Here is a 19,394-nt window from a genome sequence, read left to right as displayed (position 1 = left end):
CAGATGGAAAGACAATTGGATAACAAACTGAATGCAGTATGCCCTCAAAGAAAGAAAGATGGTAAAACTTGGAACGCAGAGTTCTCAAATTTCTGATAAAAACCTCAGTAGCATTGTTGGAACAATGCTTGGAGGGATATGTTCAATAAAACTAACAATATAAATCATCAATATTAGTCCACTTCAACAGTGTTCATATTTATAAATTAGCTTTTTGAAGAGCTTCTTTCAGAATGAAGTCAGCATAGGCAAGGTTTTTAAGGGATTGGCTGATTTTGTTGAAAATCATATTCAAAATTAGACAACAAAGAATTGGTTATGTTTCCAGGTAGTATGCATATGAATATGTGATCAGGTACAGTCGAAATAACCCTCTGAAGTCCTCTGAGTGCTTATCTGTTAGGCTGGCCCTAAAGCAGCAATTGCAGATATGGACTTGGATCTGACTAGATCCTAATGAAAAAACATAACATACCTTTGAGAGTAGAAACGCTTTTGTTCCAATATCTTATCATCATATAATTTCTCTGCGTCTGGATTACTCAGGCATATGATATCCAATAACCCTGATCTACAAAGGAGGACATTTTCAATAGTTTTAGCCAACAATAATCAAGAAAAGTTCATTCATTTAACAAGTTTCATTGATTTCAATCACATTTTCGGTGGTTTACACCTCCCTTCCACAGGATACTTTTTTATTATTCTTAAAAACTCACTCATAAATTTCAAATTCCATAGCAACCAGAGTGACATCAGAAATAGTGACAACATGACTGCTAATATAAGCAAAACCCACATTTGATGATCAAACCATTTATTTTCTAATATGGGGCTAAACTCAATCATCAGAGTAACCAAAATAACACCTAATAATTATGGATTAGACAGTAATGATTAAGCAAACTATTTTGGCGTCTAATATCTCCTTTTTTCAGTTCAGCAATAACATGATCACATTTCAAAGAGGGAGAAAGTTATGGACTTTAAAGAGACAGAGGGTAGATATGAATATAAAACTTGCGATAATGTTTTGGATTAGGCGTAAACTAAAATGTTCCAACTACAGATAAAGGTTCAATGACACTGTGGCTCACCATGAAATCATTGAGTGCATATTTAAAAAAAATATTTTTCTACATATGAATTAATTTGGATTACAATATAATGCCCTGTAGAATAGTGTACCAAATCAAAACTATCAACTGACAATGCTGAAAAAACTTTTTGTTCTAAATCTAATCACTTCATCAATTAATAGCCCCTTATTATAATCTATGATCCATTAAGCTAATATAATACTCGCAATTTCAATATTCTATCATCCTTGTATTGAACAAAATACAGGGGCGGATCCAGGGATCACTGTCGAGGGTAGATCAACTCATAAAAAGGGCATTTTTGAAACAAAAAAGGGCATTTTGAAATTTCGAAAAAATCTGCTTTTTCGGGTAATAAAGACAGAATCTTGGAATAATAATAAAATGTAATAAAGACAAAACCTTTTTCTACTTCGGGAATGAAGACATTTTCGCAACTGTAGCACGTGCCTATGGTGCTACCGTCTGAATCCGCGTCTGAAATACGTGCGGTGCACACATCTCTTAGCCTCATCTGTGTTGTTTTACAACGGGATGCATGTGACAACTATAGCCACGTCAGCTCTCTATTGATCGCTTCAGCAGGGATTCTCATAGTACAATAGTGACATCATAAGGGCACCATAAAAGCTAAGCGCATTCCATTGCCCATTATTTCTACTATTTAGTCAATTACTTTTATCACTGCTCATAATTCTATCCAAAATCGTACAAGATCGTTCGAATCAAGAGAAACAGTAAAACCGAACTCCATTGAATTATAATTGAAATCAACAAATTATAAGCTAACGTACAATCCTGAGTTCAATGAAATGCTTGCCATTTTGATCTGTTTCCACATTGGATTTTCCCGTAAAAAATCCAACAAACACTCAATCACATTCGCTTGTAGAGATGACGCCCCAATCGTAACTGAAAACGTAATCGGCATATTGCCTTTGAACTTGAAAAGTCAATGGAAATAACTGTGTTGATGCAATGCGTGTTCAATCCATACTATCAAGGTAAAACATCAGTAAGTATAAGTACCATGGCCACTGGATACAGTCTGTTGTTGTCACAATCGAACAGAACACAAGAACTCATGACATAGGCCAAGTAAATTTGCCATGCAGTACATGGGGTACAAGCTTTACATCCATGATTTTCAACACTGATGTTCTGAAGCTGTTCACAGACTGAACCTTAAAGGCGAAGCGACGCAACTGAGAGCAACTACGATCGCAGCCCAGCTTATGTCCACTGCGCTCCGATTCCAAGCAATTTAGGCCGATAAGCAGGATACGAGATCCGCCAAGTTGCTTCCCTGCTTATGTTGGTTACGATTACTAGCAACTGCACCAGCTCAGAATGTCACATGATAACCATTTCGAGAATAAATTCAAATTATTTTGATTTAGTGGGAAATATGTTTCTAGTTGAAAAGTTATTTCTGTAAGATCTTTATCTGTCTTATTCTGTTTTGAATACAATGTGCTTGCAACATCATATAAAGAGGGTCGCTAACATCGTAATTCTACCAATTTTGTTTCTAGATCTTCGGTCCATTCATCTGCTGTGCTGATGGTTTGGTTTGCCTTAGAGACTACTTTTTGAAAATTTGCACTATATGTATTCGGTCTCTGATTGGTTGGAGTTTCTGCGCTCAATTCCATCGCGATTCAATCACAAAACACATTGTTTCTAAAAATTAACTTCTGATAAGTGACCATTTTGAGATCTATAGCATGTTTTTATTGTCACGTATCGCTGCAAATCTGAAGCATATGTTGCTACAGTGTATTCATAACAGGGAATCTGGCAAGAGATCTCAAAATGGTCACTTATCAAAAGTTAATTTTTAGAAAAAAAGGGGTTTTGTGAGTAGCTTTTAAGGTAGGAGTTACTATCACAGTCACTGTTTATAGGCGGGTGGTTTCACAGTCACCTCTACTGCTAGTGTGCACTATCGAAACCAGATGCAGATATTTTCAAGCACAGGTCTTCATTTATTAGGGTTTTCTGTTATTTCACAGAAAACCCTATTCATATCCGCGTGATTATTATTTTCTTCCACACTATTTTTACTAAAAGAACAAAGGCTTTGTCACCTTGCCGCTGTTGTCGATACAATCCGTCTGATATCATTCAGCTCACTTCGATCTACAAATACTCCGTGCGTATTTTGAAGAATCATCGTTACAAAAGCACTGTCGGGCCGTAAACATCGAAAATTGAGCCCCATTCAAAGAGCCGACATGTTTTTCTAAGTCCTCTTTCCGAAATCTACATGAAATCTACCGCACGTTTCTTGTCACATCAATTATCAATTCAAGCATAAATTAACAAATTTATTACCCAAAGATTGCACATTCTGTCGCGGTTTTTAAAAACTAATTTTAACAATAGCCCATTTTCTCATCAAATCGTATTACCGATATACAGGAAATTTACTACTTTAGATTTTAAAAGCACTGTCGAGCCGTAAACATCGACGAATTGACGGGTGTCACTACATCGTCGTACCGGGGATCAGCTGCGAGTTTCACCTCATCATGAGAATCAAATCGAGTACAAATTTATTTATTACTACCAGTGATTTGGCTGCGGGCGTCAAGCAGTTAGTTTAGCAATACCTATTTTTCTTTATCAAATTAACCGTGTATTTACTAATATTAAATCATAAGTGTACAGGGGAGTCGTAGGCCTAAACGAAACACGCCGAAGAGATATAGCGGAGAAAAGCTGTTATGTCGACGAGGTATCAAAATAAAAGGATACATTACTTTATTCGGCCGCGGGCTTCAGCCTCTATATCAATGCCATCAATACTCTATATTTCCTACAGTACATACCGATCATTGTCAAATGCACAAGGTATTTACTAAATACAAGTATATAACACAATCCTTTCCGTACCCTTACGAAAATAAAGTGCACTTTAAGTGCACTTTAATGGGTAAAGTACACTCCGAGTGTACTCATTGAGTGCACTTTTGTAAAATTAGTGCACTTTATGATAGGGAAAGTGCACTTTTGAAAATAGCGCACTCAATAAGTGTACTCTTTGAGTGTGCTTTTGCAAAATTAGTGCACTTTATGATAGGGAAAGTGCACTTTTGAAAATAGTACACTCAATAAGTGTACTCGTTGAGTGTGCTTTTGTAAAATTAGTGCACTTCATCACAAGGAAAGTGCACTTTACAAAATATTTTACTCAATAAGTGTACTCATTGAGTCTTTTTTTTCATAAAAGGCACTTTGTTACAGGGAAAGTATACTTCACTGGTAAATGAACTGAAAGTGCCCTTATAGATTTCCGAATTGAACGGAAATGGACTCCAAGAGCATTCTGTCACATGTGTACTCAGCTAGGTCCTTACAGCGAAAATAGAGGAATAAAATAAGACAATTAATTTCATTTATCAAACCAATAACTACATTTCTTTATTGAAATTTCAAAAGAAAACCACACAATCATATATATTCCTATTTTCTAATTTCAACATAAATATTTCCAATTGAAAACAACATATGAATCAAGCAATCAAGACATACAGGTTCTTTCAAAGGATTATATTAAATCAAGCCTAATAACATTCATTATGCGTTTACATTTATTTCACTTAATGAAAATGATTTCACTTAAAAAGTCACATCAGTAATGACAAATTAAAAATCATGTTCCGCTAGTACCACGTAAATAGCAGCACTGATCATACAAATTTTAAATAAGGAGTAAATTACCTTCTACAACTCTAAATTAAATCCACTTTATATGACAGTGGATATACAGCTGAAGTTAAAGAAATGCAGTGTGTACTTAAGTCAAACAAGAATTACCACCATGGCTCGAAATATCTATTAGCCCGGCCAGTAGCATAAAAGTTGGTTAGAGTTAACCAATGAATAGTTGACATGGTGCCAAATGAATGTTTCCACCATTTATCTTTCCCACAAATTTTGAGCTACTGGCCCCAGGGGTATACGGTAAAAATGTCCCAGTCTATCATTACTAACTTGGTAATGTAGTTAATTTCACCAGAGACCAAACTTGGCGGTGTTGTCATATCGTGGAAAGACGGAATCGCGGAATTTTCCAAAAACGCGGAATTTCTTCATTTTTACTATAAATAGTAAACGGGGTTTTCCCACGGGGATACCCACTGTCGGACAGGGCACCGGACCCAGGTTTTCAACACCGGGAATTAGTATTTGATAATTTATTATATCGCCAGTCAACAACTTAACGATACTGTTCCAAATAATGGAGAACCTAGGCAATACGTGCTTTGCGAATTCAGTGATACAGAGTATCGCTGCATTAACTGAAGGAATACAGATCGATGGTACGTAAACGTAGGATTTGTGATGACACCATGGGTCATTCTCCAGGACTCATTTCCGAGTTAAGATTTGACTCTGGTCTCTGGATTTAAAACATTGGAAATGAATTGATTCTAAGAAACTGAGAGTTACCTCACAACTGTGGAACTGGATCGATGTCAGACGAAAATAAATAGACATTATGTATATTTCAATGTGGTTTATCTTTTAGAATTAAATGATATGAAAGATTATAAAATGGTTTCGTTTTTTTAATGTTTACTTTGTGACTGCTATAACATATATGTCCCTATGCTGATTATTTGGATCAAAAGAATCTTATTGGTACCGGTACTGGACGGCCGTAAAATTATAATAATTTCAAAGGAATTTGAACCGGTACTTGTTTGGTCGTAGGATTTCATGTTTGCAACCATCTACAACTACGGTCCGACACCGCGAACGTGCCCAATATTTATCTGATAATATTCGTTTCTGAAGTTCTCAAAAAGTCGATGAACTTCGATAACCGAAGTTTGCCTAGTAGAAATAGACATTAGGTGCCAGGTCTCTTTCACCCCACTTGATTCTGACTTCTTCTACAGGTGGCAGCCAGGGCCACCTTCGGTTATCTGAGTTAGTCGAGTATAGTTAGTCGAACTAAACGAAACCGAATGTCCGATAGTCGGAACTATATTCCGGAAATAGTTCGAAAATCAAGCGCATTCGGTTATTAGTTCTGACCACTAGTCGACTAGATACGAAAACCGAATTTGGCCCAGTCAACGGTATCGTAATATAATAATTCCATATAAAATTGCCTGCAAATAATGGGATTCGAACCTAACTCGTTGCATCGATCGGTCCGGTGCCCTGTCCGACAGTGGGTATCCCCGTGGGAAAACCCGTTTACTATTTAAAGTAAAAATGAAGAAATTCCGCGTTTTTGGAAAATTCCGCGATTCCGTCTTTCCGCGATATGACAACACCGCAAACTTGGTAATACATTGTAATTATCATTTTAACATTTTAGAACAAATAATGGCTCACTTTGATTGAATTATTTGTATAATAGATTTTAAAATCTCAATTTGACGTCTTAATTGATGTAACTGTGCATTTACTTGATAACTTGTCATAATTTTCTACATTAATGATATGTAATTTAGCAACTGCACATTCAATTCAATAGTAAAATCTTCTTAAATTCGACGTATCATGTATTGAGTTCACATGTTCTCATAGGCAAAACTACTAATTAATGGCAATTACTTTTTACTACTAATTAATTTTTAGGCCTATTATTCTCATGTCCATACAACGACAGCCTTGTTGTGGAACTAGTAATCACTCCAGTGGTACATCTTACAGGTAAAAATGAGGCAATCTTTTAAATGCATCCCGGAATAAGAATAGTTATCTAAATTTTAAATCATTTTATATACAGAATCATAAGTACAGTTTAGGCCACACCAAAAGAAAACCCTGTTTCTCGGCCCGACCGACCCGATATTTCCCCATTTCAAATAATCATTTTCAGAATAAAATATAATCGCCTACCGACCCTTTTTCAAAATTTTAGGTGAAATAACTTTTTTCAAAAATATATATGTGGCCGACCGACTACCAAACTCCTTTCTCGTAAATATTTTTTTTTACCAAATCATGATGTCAGCACTAAGATCAATCATAAGAACATTTTATTATCTCAGATTTAAAATTTGATGCTGGAAATGGCGCAGCCATGCTCAGACAACTTTGCTAATCAGACTTTGATGGCGACCTTGGATTGTAAAATTCCAGGAATTCCGTGAAATATGTTCAAAATATAGTTTTTTTTATAGTTCATTGTACAAACATCGCAATTTCCTTTTATTATTGTGGTCTACTAGTTGTTAATCATGTTCCTGACTAAAAATTCAGTCCAGTAAAAATTATTTACGGCAACCTGCCCACTGATAGAAGAATAAACGATTTTTTTTTCTATAAAAAGAAAAAAAATCTCTACCTACCTACCCATTTTGGTGATTGCCCTACCCAGGAACAGGAACAGAAACAGGATTTTCTTTTGGTGTGGCTTTAGAACTTGGTGTCAGACAGCTTGATGACATGACCACTGAGAAACTTACATTGGGTGACATGTTTAGTGAAAATCAATAAAATAGATGGACAATGACTTGAACTGATTACTGTGAAAACTTATTGAATTATAGTCTGAAATATCTATATTATCACATCTAGTAAATTATAGCATAGGCCTATAAAGCATGGTGATAATGCATATCATCCATTTAGAAAATAAGTAAATACTATCAATAGATGAATATTTCAATATCAAATTGTAAATAGGCCTAAACTACATCATAATTCATGTGACCTATGCATGTGGAATGTAAATTATGTTGATAAAGATTTAATTGATCAATTAAATAAATCTTTATCAACATAACTTTGATACATTTAATGATATACCATTGAACCTCGTATCACGTTTTGTTGTTGAAGTATATACATATATGACAAATGTCTTGATTGGGTTGAAGGCTAAACAATCAATAAAAAGTATTCAATAAGGGGTCCATAAAAATGTATGACTCAAAATTTGATAAACACTTGACCAGTTTTTAGCTATTTACTACATGCAAAAATTCCTCAAAATGTGTAAAAAGTACGATTTTGGCAAACAACGAATGGACAGACAAAAAGTGAACGCAATAGCCCGATGGGACTTATGTCCCAAGTGGGCTAAAGATATGTAAAAAGTGCTGACTAAGTCAAACAAATAGATAGCGAGTTGGCTATCAAGTGAATCTGGCCGGACCAGTTTTTGGGCTGATTATACAACGAGCAATCTGATTGGTACCAGAAGTTTTCGTGCAGCAAAGCTGCGCATGTACCTGCGCACCCGGTCTAGTGTTGCAAGGGTTCGTGCCGTGGCTGAGTGTACCGATGCCTTCAGGTTCGAATCCTTGCCGAGGGAGGATGATCCATTGAAGCATCTTCATAATTCCCAAAATAACTTGATTCCGTCCACAGATGGAAGGACGAAAAGTGAACGCAATAGCCCGCTGGGACTTAAGTCCAAGTGGGCTAAAAATAAGCCTGTCAATCACACTCAACATCATATGGCAATGGAATGTATGCATAATTAAATCTAGTTTCGAAAAACGAAGGAAGAAAGATACATTTCCTCCCAATTTGGTCTGGGGACACAGCTTTTAGCTGCCCTTCATCATCACCCATGAGTATATAATTACCAATAGTGCCACAGTCTGCGTCTCGTTATGAATACTTTTTAACATTTATATGACTGCCTAGAAATAATGTATAAGTTTCACATCCACAATCTACAATGCACTGGCAGGTTGGTGCAATTTTGACAATGTTTTGAATTTTAAAAACATTATTACCATGTAAAACATACGAATTGCATCGTCTCTTATTTTCATCATAAGATGCAGTACTATACAATCTACCGCCATATGTACAGCGATTAAAGAAATGTGCAACATCTTTCTCAAACTGAAAATCTAAAAATCTCTCTATAGCTGACTTTTGAATACCATTGAGATTGGTGGTTTTACAAGCACCAAAGAAGGTTGTATTATTATTAGTGTCATGATTTTTGACAAGGGGGTATCCTCTCAATAGGTCATTATAAAATTTCAAAACAGATGCACTAGTTTCATCCCTTAAACACCTACTTGAAAGCCTGCTAATAAATTTTAACAAGATGAAAGATCGTGTTATTTGTGAATGGACTCCTTGAGTACCATGAATGAAACTCTTCAGTTTCCCGGCAAACCCTTCAAATACAAATGATGATGTAGACCATAAAGGTCCACATCGCCTAACACAGTCGGGCAAATGAAGAGCAAGATGTGTATTAAAAGTCAATAAATTTCTATGATAAAGATCTGGAATATTCAAAATGAATTTTTTTATCATAATGTCTGCTTGGCTGATATGAACTTCTGAAACTGAAGTACCATTCAATAAAGTAATACCTGAGACAAATAAAAGCCAATGACTAAGGTAGACATTTGGTAAAATACCAGATAAAATGACAGGGGAATATAAACGAAATGCACTGAATTCATTTCCCTTCCAAAATTTCCTCTCGACAAGACTCCGAGGCAAGCGAGTGACCTCCATTGGAGGTTTAATTGACTGGAGGCGGTTATCGATTTGAATAATCTTGTTTCCAATATAGTACTCAGCATTTGCGGTCTCGCACCACTCAGCCAAGAATTTTCTGATAACGCCTAAACAAATACTGTGTAAATATTCACCTGTGAAACTTTCTATCAGGTTGAAAGATGGCAGCAAAATCAAATCTGAGGGTCCTTTGACACCAAACACTGCACGGCCAGATTCGATTGCTTCCGTCGCATGGGCAACTGTATCAAGTGGATTACGTAAAGGGGGCAGCGGGTAGTTAAGTGGGTAAATTCTGGCATTGCCATTATCTACTGCGCGTTCCCCTTCATGAAGGCAGTATGGGCAACCGTAAAAACCATTATACTGCTTAAAATGCTGCAGCATTGCTCTGGCAGGCGAATCACAGGAACAGAGAAGATTTACAATTTTAGTATTGTGATTTCTACCATTTTGGTCAACCCAATCAAGACCTTCTGTCTCCAATGAAATACTTTCATCAACAAAACGTTTTAAGAAATTTCCATTCATAACTGGTTTTTCAGTGCCAAACCAAAGACCACACAATAAAACATGTTTTTTCCGTATCTTAGGAGGGAGTTCATTGATTGTACACTGAATAGGCCAAATACTAAATTTACTAGATTTGAAAATTGGAACACCATCTGCATTCCATAGTAAAGAAATGCTATCTAACTGATGGAGAACAGGTATTGTTTTACGAAGATCTCCATCAATTAGATCACAATAATTTTCATTGTTAGTGTGTTCAGCTTTATAATGTAAAACCTCGTCCATCAAATTTTCTTCAATAAAAAGTTCTCTCAACTGCGTCGCAAGGGGAAGATATATGTAAAAATTACCCAACTTAAGGGAATCATCCTCATTAAAAGTGGTTCCACACTGGTCACAACTTTCCCCGGTGTCCGCACCTTGTGGTACTATATATTGGCTACACTGCCCGCAGAAGAAATGAACTTCGCATAGTTCTTGCAGATTAAGCGCTCGTTGAAACTGCTTCAAAAACAGAAACTTAGTCCACGTAATGTTACATCGCTCAGGCAACAAAATTTGAATTAGTAACAAAAGGTATGCCGTAACGTGTATGAAAGTATTAGTAGCGCCGATTCACCGACTGTTATGCTCGCTCCCTCGTAGAGAGGCATATCAAACTCCCCATTCTATAAAAATGAAAAACAAAAAAGAATTAAATCATTGTAGTTGGGCACTTTATCAGTTCGAGAAAATGGTCGATAATCATATACCTCGAGGTTTTCATCATTAATTGGATTTACAACAGGCTGATCAATCACTGGATTTTCATCAAGCTAAATCAAAAGAAATCATAATGTTCTTATTTCATTTTCAAGTTTAATATTTCTACTTTTTACAATAAATAAAGACCAGTCAATATAATCCCACCATCTATTGCTTGATTACAAAAAGGGTGTTCCAGTTTACAGAGGCCAATATCACATGAATGGGCATTTTCACCCTTACTTTATATGTAACAATTACCACAACACTACACAGTCAGCCCCGCTTAAGCCGTCATGGAATTTGTCGTAACATGATTCGTATAATTATTTTGATCTATTTTTTTCTTCTTTATACCTTATAAAACTATACTATGTATATAAGTTGCATTTTCACATAAGTCGCATTAATTTTAAAAGTTCAAATCGTGAGATTTCATTAGAAAATTTGGTGTTGACTGTAATTGCTACTAAAATCTTAGTACTGTAGGCCTATGTACATATATCACTAAACTTACACCAAACTCTCGATTTTGCTCTGCATAATTATCATGATTTTGTAACTCTTCGATCACATGGAATATTTCACCAATCTCGGGCATCATTTTCTGAAAAAGTATAATAAAACAAGGTAACGCATTTATAACTTACAAGTATTGATACTTTAAATCACAAATAGAAGCATCTTGAATGTAAAGTAGTGCTGACTTACACATTGATCACTTGAAAATGCATTACATTCATTATCAACATCACAGGATATTGATGGTGCTTGACATTCTTCATCTTGAACAGCCTCAGAAGATGATTGTGTCAGTTGTTGCAAGGATGAGGAAGGACTTTTTTCTATAAAAAAATTAATTAAACATGGAAATAAAGCAACATTGTAACTTCACTGAATTCATGTCTTGTACTAAGCACAGACAAAGTTAAAGAGAAATATCCCCAAACAGCTTGGCAAAATGTCCATTTCCCTTAGCATATTTCAAATTACAAAGCCATCATTCAACTTTTCAAGAACCTTTTGACCCTTTTCAGTGTTACCAGACAAGATCGTTTCCGTACCATAGGCATGTAGCACGCTTGGGTTCGGAATGCTTAGTTGGCAAGAAAATATTTAAAAATTACCACTACTGTCTGTCACACATGCTCTCCGCGCAGCCTTTTGGTCCGTCATTTTGTTTATAATCAATTTATCTGTTAATATTATGCATCAATTTGTTCAATAACCAATTTGCATTCACCAATAAATCATGAATTGGTCTGTGTTTTCATCTATCAGCGATAGTTTACCTAGCATATGCTCGCGTAATGCTGATAAACGGCTTTTGCCGCCCGTAACGTGGCGCCACCTACATTTTGTTATGATAATGGATAGGTGATGACATCATAGCCACGTTTCCAAGCGTCCACGGAGCGGTTTTTTTAGCATTATGCAAGCGTGAACTATCGCTCATAAATTAAAAAACAACTTTAGTAATAATCGTTTATTAGACGAAGTACACTACAAATGGCAGAAAATTTCTGGATATTTTTTGAACATGTTTTTTGAAAGTCTCTATTTCGTGAAATCTGGACCTATCTGGTAGTCTGGCAATACTTTTTTTTAAAATAATGCAGTGGACCTCATGCAGTAGTTAGGCTTAACTAAAGAAATCTAAATTACCTGATTCAAGTTCCTGTTCATCCTCCTGCTGCTGCTGTTGTTGTTGTTGTTGTTGGCGTCTTCGCCATTTAGTGGTACGAGGCATATCACATATAGTGACATCTTCATCACTTCCATGATTGTCATGGGGCTCTAGGAAACGTTTTACATCGCACAGCGCAGATCGTGCACTTCGGATTCGGATCCGACGTAAAGTTTTTCGCAGAAACTATAAACTATTTAATAATGTGCCGTAGCTTTGTGCCATTTGCAGTACACGTTTCGATAAACAATGCGGAAGTGGTAAACCGTAATAGTTGGATATGGACTTATAAGTAAAACGCGTAACTGCGAACTTTGAGACATATCGGTCAACTTTTTCATATTTTATCCGGTGAAGGCTATTGCGGCGAATCTTGAAATGGATGGTTGTGTATAATCTCATTTTTAATGATTTGAAAACCTCACATTTCCCTGATTTTTCGTGTAAACAAACACAGTCAATAACTAATTGAATTGAATTTGCTGGGTGGCGCTGATCTCACACACTCGCGCGTGGCTTCTTTTCTGAATAAACACAAAAGGCGTTCACATTTGCCGGTAAAAGTCATTGTTCGATACACACAATGGCTTCTTCCCTAGAGATACAAATTGAGCGATGTTGACTGTATTTTTGTGAAACTATGAAATACATAACATGATGTAATTCTTAACATTTGCGTGATATCCTATAGAACTTGGATGTCATCCAAGTTCTATAGGATATCACACAAATTTTTACGGTCCCAAGAAATCAGATTTTTGGATTTCTGAGACCTGTAGCTTCATTATGGTTTGTAATTTTTTGTCATTGAAATTCATGATGCTTATTCTTTGAAAAGATTTTTTAGGAAGAGCTTTAATTTTACAGTCTTGATATTTGATAATTAATACCACTGTCATAGAATACATCTCTTCTCATGGAATTTGGGATTACCAAGTTTTTGCTTGGGGAGAGTAGAATATTGAATTATTACACAATTAACATTGGTACCTGTGCATATTTTTTAACCACAATCGATTGCAAAAGTGTATCTTATGGCATCATTGTGGTGTCTTTCAAGGTGATGTCTTGAAATAATCAGATTTTTTAACATTTCAAACTGTTTACCAATTTGGCATGGTCTCCTTGGACCCTATTTAGCATACCAGTTAGGCATAGACCCTGAAACCTGGCATCTACTATAGATTTCCAACATTATTATTTCAGACAAAAAAAGATACAATAGCTTTGGAAGAGGAGATAAAAAACCTAAAACAACAACTAGGTTATGCCGAAAAACGAATCGAAAAGCTCATAGAGGCTAACCTCTATTTACAAGAACGTAAGTATTTTCTATTGTTGGTTCTAATTTAGTGATTTCATAATTTTGAAAGATAATGTGTGCCTTCTATCAGCATTTTGCTTTTTAGGATTACCAGTTAAAATTATGGAAATGCTTCCTAATGTTATTAGGGACAAATTGAACATTACGGTTGTGGATGTCAAAAGGAAAGTAAGTCTTTGAAATAACACAATCTTATGATATGAATATATCGATTGATATGAGAAGAAATGCAATTTTTCACTGTTCTTGCAGATAAAATTCAGAAAGATGTACGACCTATCAATCATAGTGGTCGTGATTATGACAATGGCGATGATGATGATGAACAAGTTTCTAGTTTTGCGCCTGTAGATAGGGATGAACAGAATGATGAGGTTTTTAAAATTACATTTACATTGTGTACTCTATTTCTACATTTTATGTTGATAAAAATAATAAACTATGAATTTTCCTTTGTAATTTAGGTCAGTCAAGAAGCTTTTCTTTCGCCGGTACGTACACTTGTCCCTTAATCTAGAACAAATACGAGAATCTAGAATGTTTTAACGTTATTTTCAATAATTTTTAGATTCTCAAACTATCTTCAGAATCTGCTGTCAATAGGAAAGTCCTATTTCCCACAACAGTAAGTTTGTATTTCAACATTTTGAGTTTATTACTTTATAATAGTAGAATATCAATTACTCATCACAGTCATTGTCACTGAGCGTGCCGCGGTCATGCTACATATTTTCCTCCCAGTTAAGTCTAAACGCAATCAATTACAAAATTGTAGCTAGCATATGATACAATCTATGATTTTGGTGAGTTTCAAGGTAATTGGTTTCAATATATGTTCCCCAGGGGAATTGAACATTGAAATTGTCAGATTGTCGAGCATTTGAAACCACTTCCCACGTGAGCATGTTTAACTGGACCCCTAGTTTTAAATAGTAAATACATCATTCATATTTTCAGCCAAAAACCACAAATATTGATCCAAGTCCCGGAATGGTAAGCTATGATTAAATAAAAATGGCTGTCATCGTCGAATATCCCTGTAAAAACTTTTTCTGATTCTTTCCTTTTCAGCAGATGACCGATTTGGGGAATGGGGTATTAGTAAAGAAGTCGTCCCTTGACTCCTGCAGTCGGAAGTCATACAGTATTTTTACTGGCGATGTCATGGTGGCAGTATTTGGCACGCGATGTCTTCAGACACGTACCGAAGGGTATCGGGCAGTCAACTAAGACAGCTCTGTCACCAACAAAAGTTCAAGCGATTGAGAGTAAGTCTGAAGTTACTATTTGGTAAACGAGCAACTTTATACAGTTGCCTAAAACTTGGATTAAAACCAATAAAAATTTGATGCAAAATTGTGAACCTAAAAAAAGACAGGGACAGTAAACCTTGCCAAACTCCCAACAAATTGGGCCCCATTTTCATTCAGCGACCAAGCAATTCATTCTTTACACAATAAAGATGTAAATGCATGATGGATTTCAATCTGGTAATTTTCACATAAGTATTTCACTGCATCGCGAAGACGGGTGTTGAGAAATAGTTGCACAGAGTTTTTAGTAGAAGCAGACTATCCTCATTTTACCCTGCAATGATCAGCTATTTGGAAATCTGCTGCTGAATTTCACTTGGCCCTAGCTTTGATTTCATTATAGGATTTCTTTCACCATTTATCATCTTCGGGTGGGCAAGAAGAATATTGGGATGCCTAAATCGTATAGTGTTTTAACATCCTGTTAATAAAATCTTATGATGTATTGTTTCAGATTATGTTAGTAGACAATTCCCTGCCGCTGAACAAAGCAATATTAGAGCAGCGATGCGGAAGAAACTCAATAACATCAATAGTCGGAATAAACCTGTTAATTGAAATATGAAAAATATAGAGAAAGTAGTACATAATCGAACGTGAGACTATTCTGGCTTTTTTAAGGTTTTCAGGAAGGATTTTCATGCAAGGAAGTGCACTTGGAATAAGATATAAAGTGCACTTTCTGAGTTCATTCCATTTTAAGTGTACTTAAAGTGTACTTTTAAAGTGCGCTTTTGAGTGTACTCAAAGTGCACTCCAAAGCGCACTGAATTGAAACAAAGTGCACTCCAATAAAAGTGCACTTTTATTGAAAAGTGCACTTTAAGTGCACTTTTATTGAAGTGCACTTTGTTTCAATTCAGTGCACTTTGGAGTGCACTTTGAGTACACTCAAAAGCGCACTTTAAAAGTGCACTTAAAGTACACTTTATTTTCATAAGGGTATGCTGGACTCACATTTGACATTCGGAGTAAGCGTTCGCTGTGTCGCTTGAAGTGTTTATCGAGTTTGATGTGGCTTTAGGCCTACCGGTACTGAGCTTTACTATCTCAAACAAACGCAGTATAATTGTTGCATTTATTAATGGACTCATTGGATTGAACTTCAAAAAAAAATTTACGATATTTAGGTGGGTTGTTATTCAATAGGCCTACGACCAATCTGTCCGGATGTTAGGCCTACGCATATACATAGGCCTACATAGGCTAGTAGCCTCTACAAGGTTAAGCGTTCGCTGTGGGGGAAAGGAGATCATTCGCTGTGTCACTTGAAGTGTTTATCGAGTTTTACGCGACCTTAAGGTTTTAGTATGGTGGCTGATGAGGGCCATGCGTAAAAAAAAACACGAATATGCAAATGAGGGCGACATTATGACAAAACTAAAATAACGTGACAAAACAATAATTTTGGTTTTGTGACAATTCATTATTTTGGTTTTACAGCCCGCGACAATTCATTAATTTGGTTTTGTCACCCGTGACAAATCAATATTATGGGTTTGTCGCCCACGACAATTCAATATTTTGGTTTTATCGCCCGCGACAATTCATTATTTTGGCTTTATCGCCCGCAACAATTCATTATTTTGGTTTTGTCGCATGCGACAATTCAATATTTTGGTTTTGTCGCGTCGACAATTCAATATTTTGGTTTTATCGCCAGCGACAATTCATTATTTTGGTTTTATCACCCGCGACAATTCATTATTTTGGTTTTATCGCCCGCGACAATTCATTAGTTTGGCTTTGTCACCCGCGACAATTCAATATTTTGGTTTTGTCGCCCGCGACAATTCAAGATTTTGGTTTTATCGCCTGCGACAATTAATTTTTTTGGTTTTGTCGCTCGCGCAAATTCAATATTTCGGTTTTATCGCCAGCGACAATTGATTATTTGGGTTTATCGCCCGCGACAATTGATTATTTGGGTTTTATCGCCCGCGACAATTCATTTTTTTGGTTTTGTCGCCCACTTTATAAGCTTTTGAATAATTAGGCCAATAAATAAAGACTTATGCTTTCGCCTATTTTGAAGTCAATTAATTTGATATAGTGTCAAATATTAAGATCATTTTGGCAGATTCTTTTTTTTTTTAAAGTGATATTAAAGCGATCATTCAAGTGATCCTACTTAATGAAAGATCATATATTATTTCTTTTTCTAAAGATGTACGGAAGCTTATATGTCAAAAGCGATAAAGGGCCTCGAGTTGTCGCGTTCCAACTCGACAAGTCGCTATATTTATGTCGACATATCGCGATATATCGCGTCAAGTCGACATGAATATGTCGACATATCGTGACGTTGTCATTTGAAGACACGTCGAAATGTAAGATGAGGACGCCAGTAATATGGCGACTGAGTTTCAAGTCGTCATGAATATGTCGAATTGTTGCGAGGAAAATGGTTGAGAAAACGAAATATGTCCTCAAAACGTCACAATATGTCGACATATTCATGTCGACTTGAAGCGATATATCGCGATATGTCAATATAAATATGGCGACTTTGTCGAGTTGGAACGCGACAACTCGAGGCCCTTTATCGCTTCCGTATATATGGGACCCGAAAAAACCGTTGCGACCTTTTATCACGACAAAATTATGTCGAACAAACGTGATATATCGCGATTTATCGACATAATTAAGTCGATATATCGTGTTAATATCACAATAAATCGTTATACGGATCACGCCTTCCACGAAAACGCTGGGGCACAATAAAAGTGTTCGGTACATGGTCGATGAACTAAATAGGTCATTCGCATCAATACTTTGTCACAATTGCATTGCGGTATATTTTGGATTACTGTGTATGTCATTTGTCAGGACATTAAACAGTAGATGACTTCGGATACTACCTAGCGTGACTCCACTAGTTAGACCGACTTATTCCAAGATGAGGCGTTCCGTTGATTTTGGCTATAAGTTTTCGTTCAGAGATTACTGCTGAGCCATTTGGGCGACCTATCATTGATACTATTTCCTAATAGCCTGTTTAGTTAGTAATGGCTGATGTTGTGCCTTATCAAATGCTTTGTCGAAATCCACCGATGAACAGGATTCTAAGACAGCAGAAAACCCGTTATCGCTGCTTTGCAGCTATAATTTTTGATTTAAATTCTTAAATTAAAAGTGCAATCATAAATTCAGGCCTCTCATTATTGAAATGGTGGTTTATTTTCAACGGGGGCCTGATTGTCTTTGCATCTTAAATTAAGGTGTGCATTTCAGAGTGTTCGAATTTCCCTAAATTCTAATTTCGCTGAATCATTGATTTTTTAAAAACAAAATATGCTATTATTATTATTATTATTATTATTCTTCACTTTGCTAATAAACATGAGTTATATATAATAAAGTAGTACATACATAATTATTTTTAACATTTATATTAGCATGGTGAACCTGTTTAAATTTTTCACTGGTAGCAACAAGTACCCAAATACACACTTCACTCTCACCCTCACATTCATACTTTCTCACACTCGCTTTTCTACTGTTACAGTTTATAAAAGTGTAGGCATACAAAAAATTAGGTATACGATAGTTAAACGGTAGACTTACATTATTTTACTAATTTATTTGCTTTTTTTAAAATAATGATTAATAGTTACTAATTATAAACTTCTTATAGGCTGACTTAAAGATCTCTATGGAAGGAGATGATTTAAGAAAGTTACTCATTTGATTTCATAGTTTAGGGCCTTTGTAACTAAGAAAATTACGGCTTAAGTTATTTTGGCAAAAAGGTAATACAAAATAGTTAGTGTGGCGAGTTCTGTGATTTCTGTTTAACTCAAAGAAGCCATTAAATACATCTGGTAAAAGGTTAGATACATACATGTACATAAATTGAGCAACTTGTAATTTATTAACATCATCTGATTTTAGAATATTCAAATCCTTAAATAATTGGCTAGTATGTGCTAAGTAGTGGGTTTTAGTTATAATTCTAAGTACCTTTTTTGAAGGAGAGCAATCCTATTTAAGTTAGCGTGGTTGTTGCCCCAGACAATATTACAATAGTATATATGTGGATATATCATAGTATAATATACTTCAATAAGAATCTTCGAGGGCAAATATGTTGCCAGTCTGCGCATGATACCAACATGTTCTGAGATTTTTTTAGAAGTTTGCTGGATATGTGGTTTCCAGTTTAAGTCCTCATCAATATATACACCTAGAAATCTGGAGTAGGGCAGTTCTTTTAAGATATTACCATTTAAGGATACATGTAAGTCAGG

At 35.7% G+C, this 19,394-nt stretch overlaps 1 protein-coding gene across 4 annotated transcripts in view; it reads right to left on the bottom strand.

Moving 5' to 3' along the window:
* LOC141904778 (exocyst complex component 7-like) overlaps positions 1 to 19,394 on the bottom strand; it is a 221,742-nt gene that overhangs the window by 58,955 nt on the left and 143,393 nt on the right. For all 4 annotated transcript variants that reach the window (XM_074793438.1, XM_074793437.1, XM_074793435.1 and 1 more), the window contains one exon: positions 476 to 571. In XM_074793438.1, coding sequence (XP_074649539.1) covers positions 476 to 571 — 96 coding nt within the window. The remainder of the gene's footprint in view (positions 1 to 475; positions 572 to 19,394) is intronic.

Source organism: Tubulanus polymorphus, chromosome 4, assembly GCF_964204645.1.
Source record: "Tubulanus polymorphus chromosome 4, tnTubPoly1.2, whole genome shotgun sequence".
In the NCBI taxonomy this organism is placed as follows: Eukaryota; Metazoa; Nemertea; class Palaeonemertea; order Tubulaniformes; family Tubulanidae; genus Tubulanus; species Tubulanus polymorphus.
The sequence above is the reverse complement of the archived record's forward strand: the minus strand, read 5'-3'. Positions and strand labels throughout refer to the sequence as shown.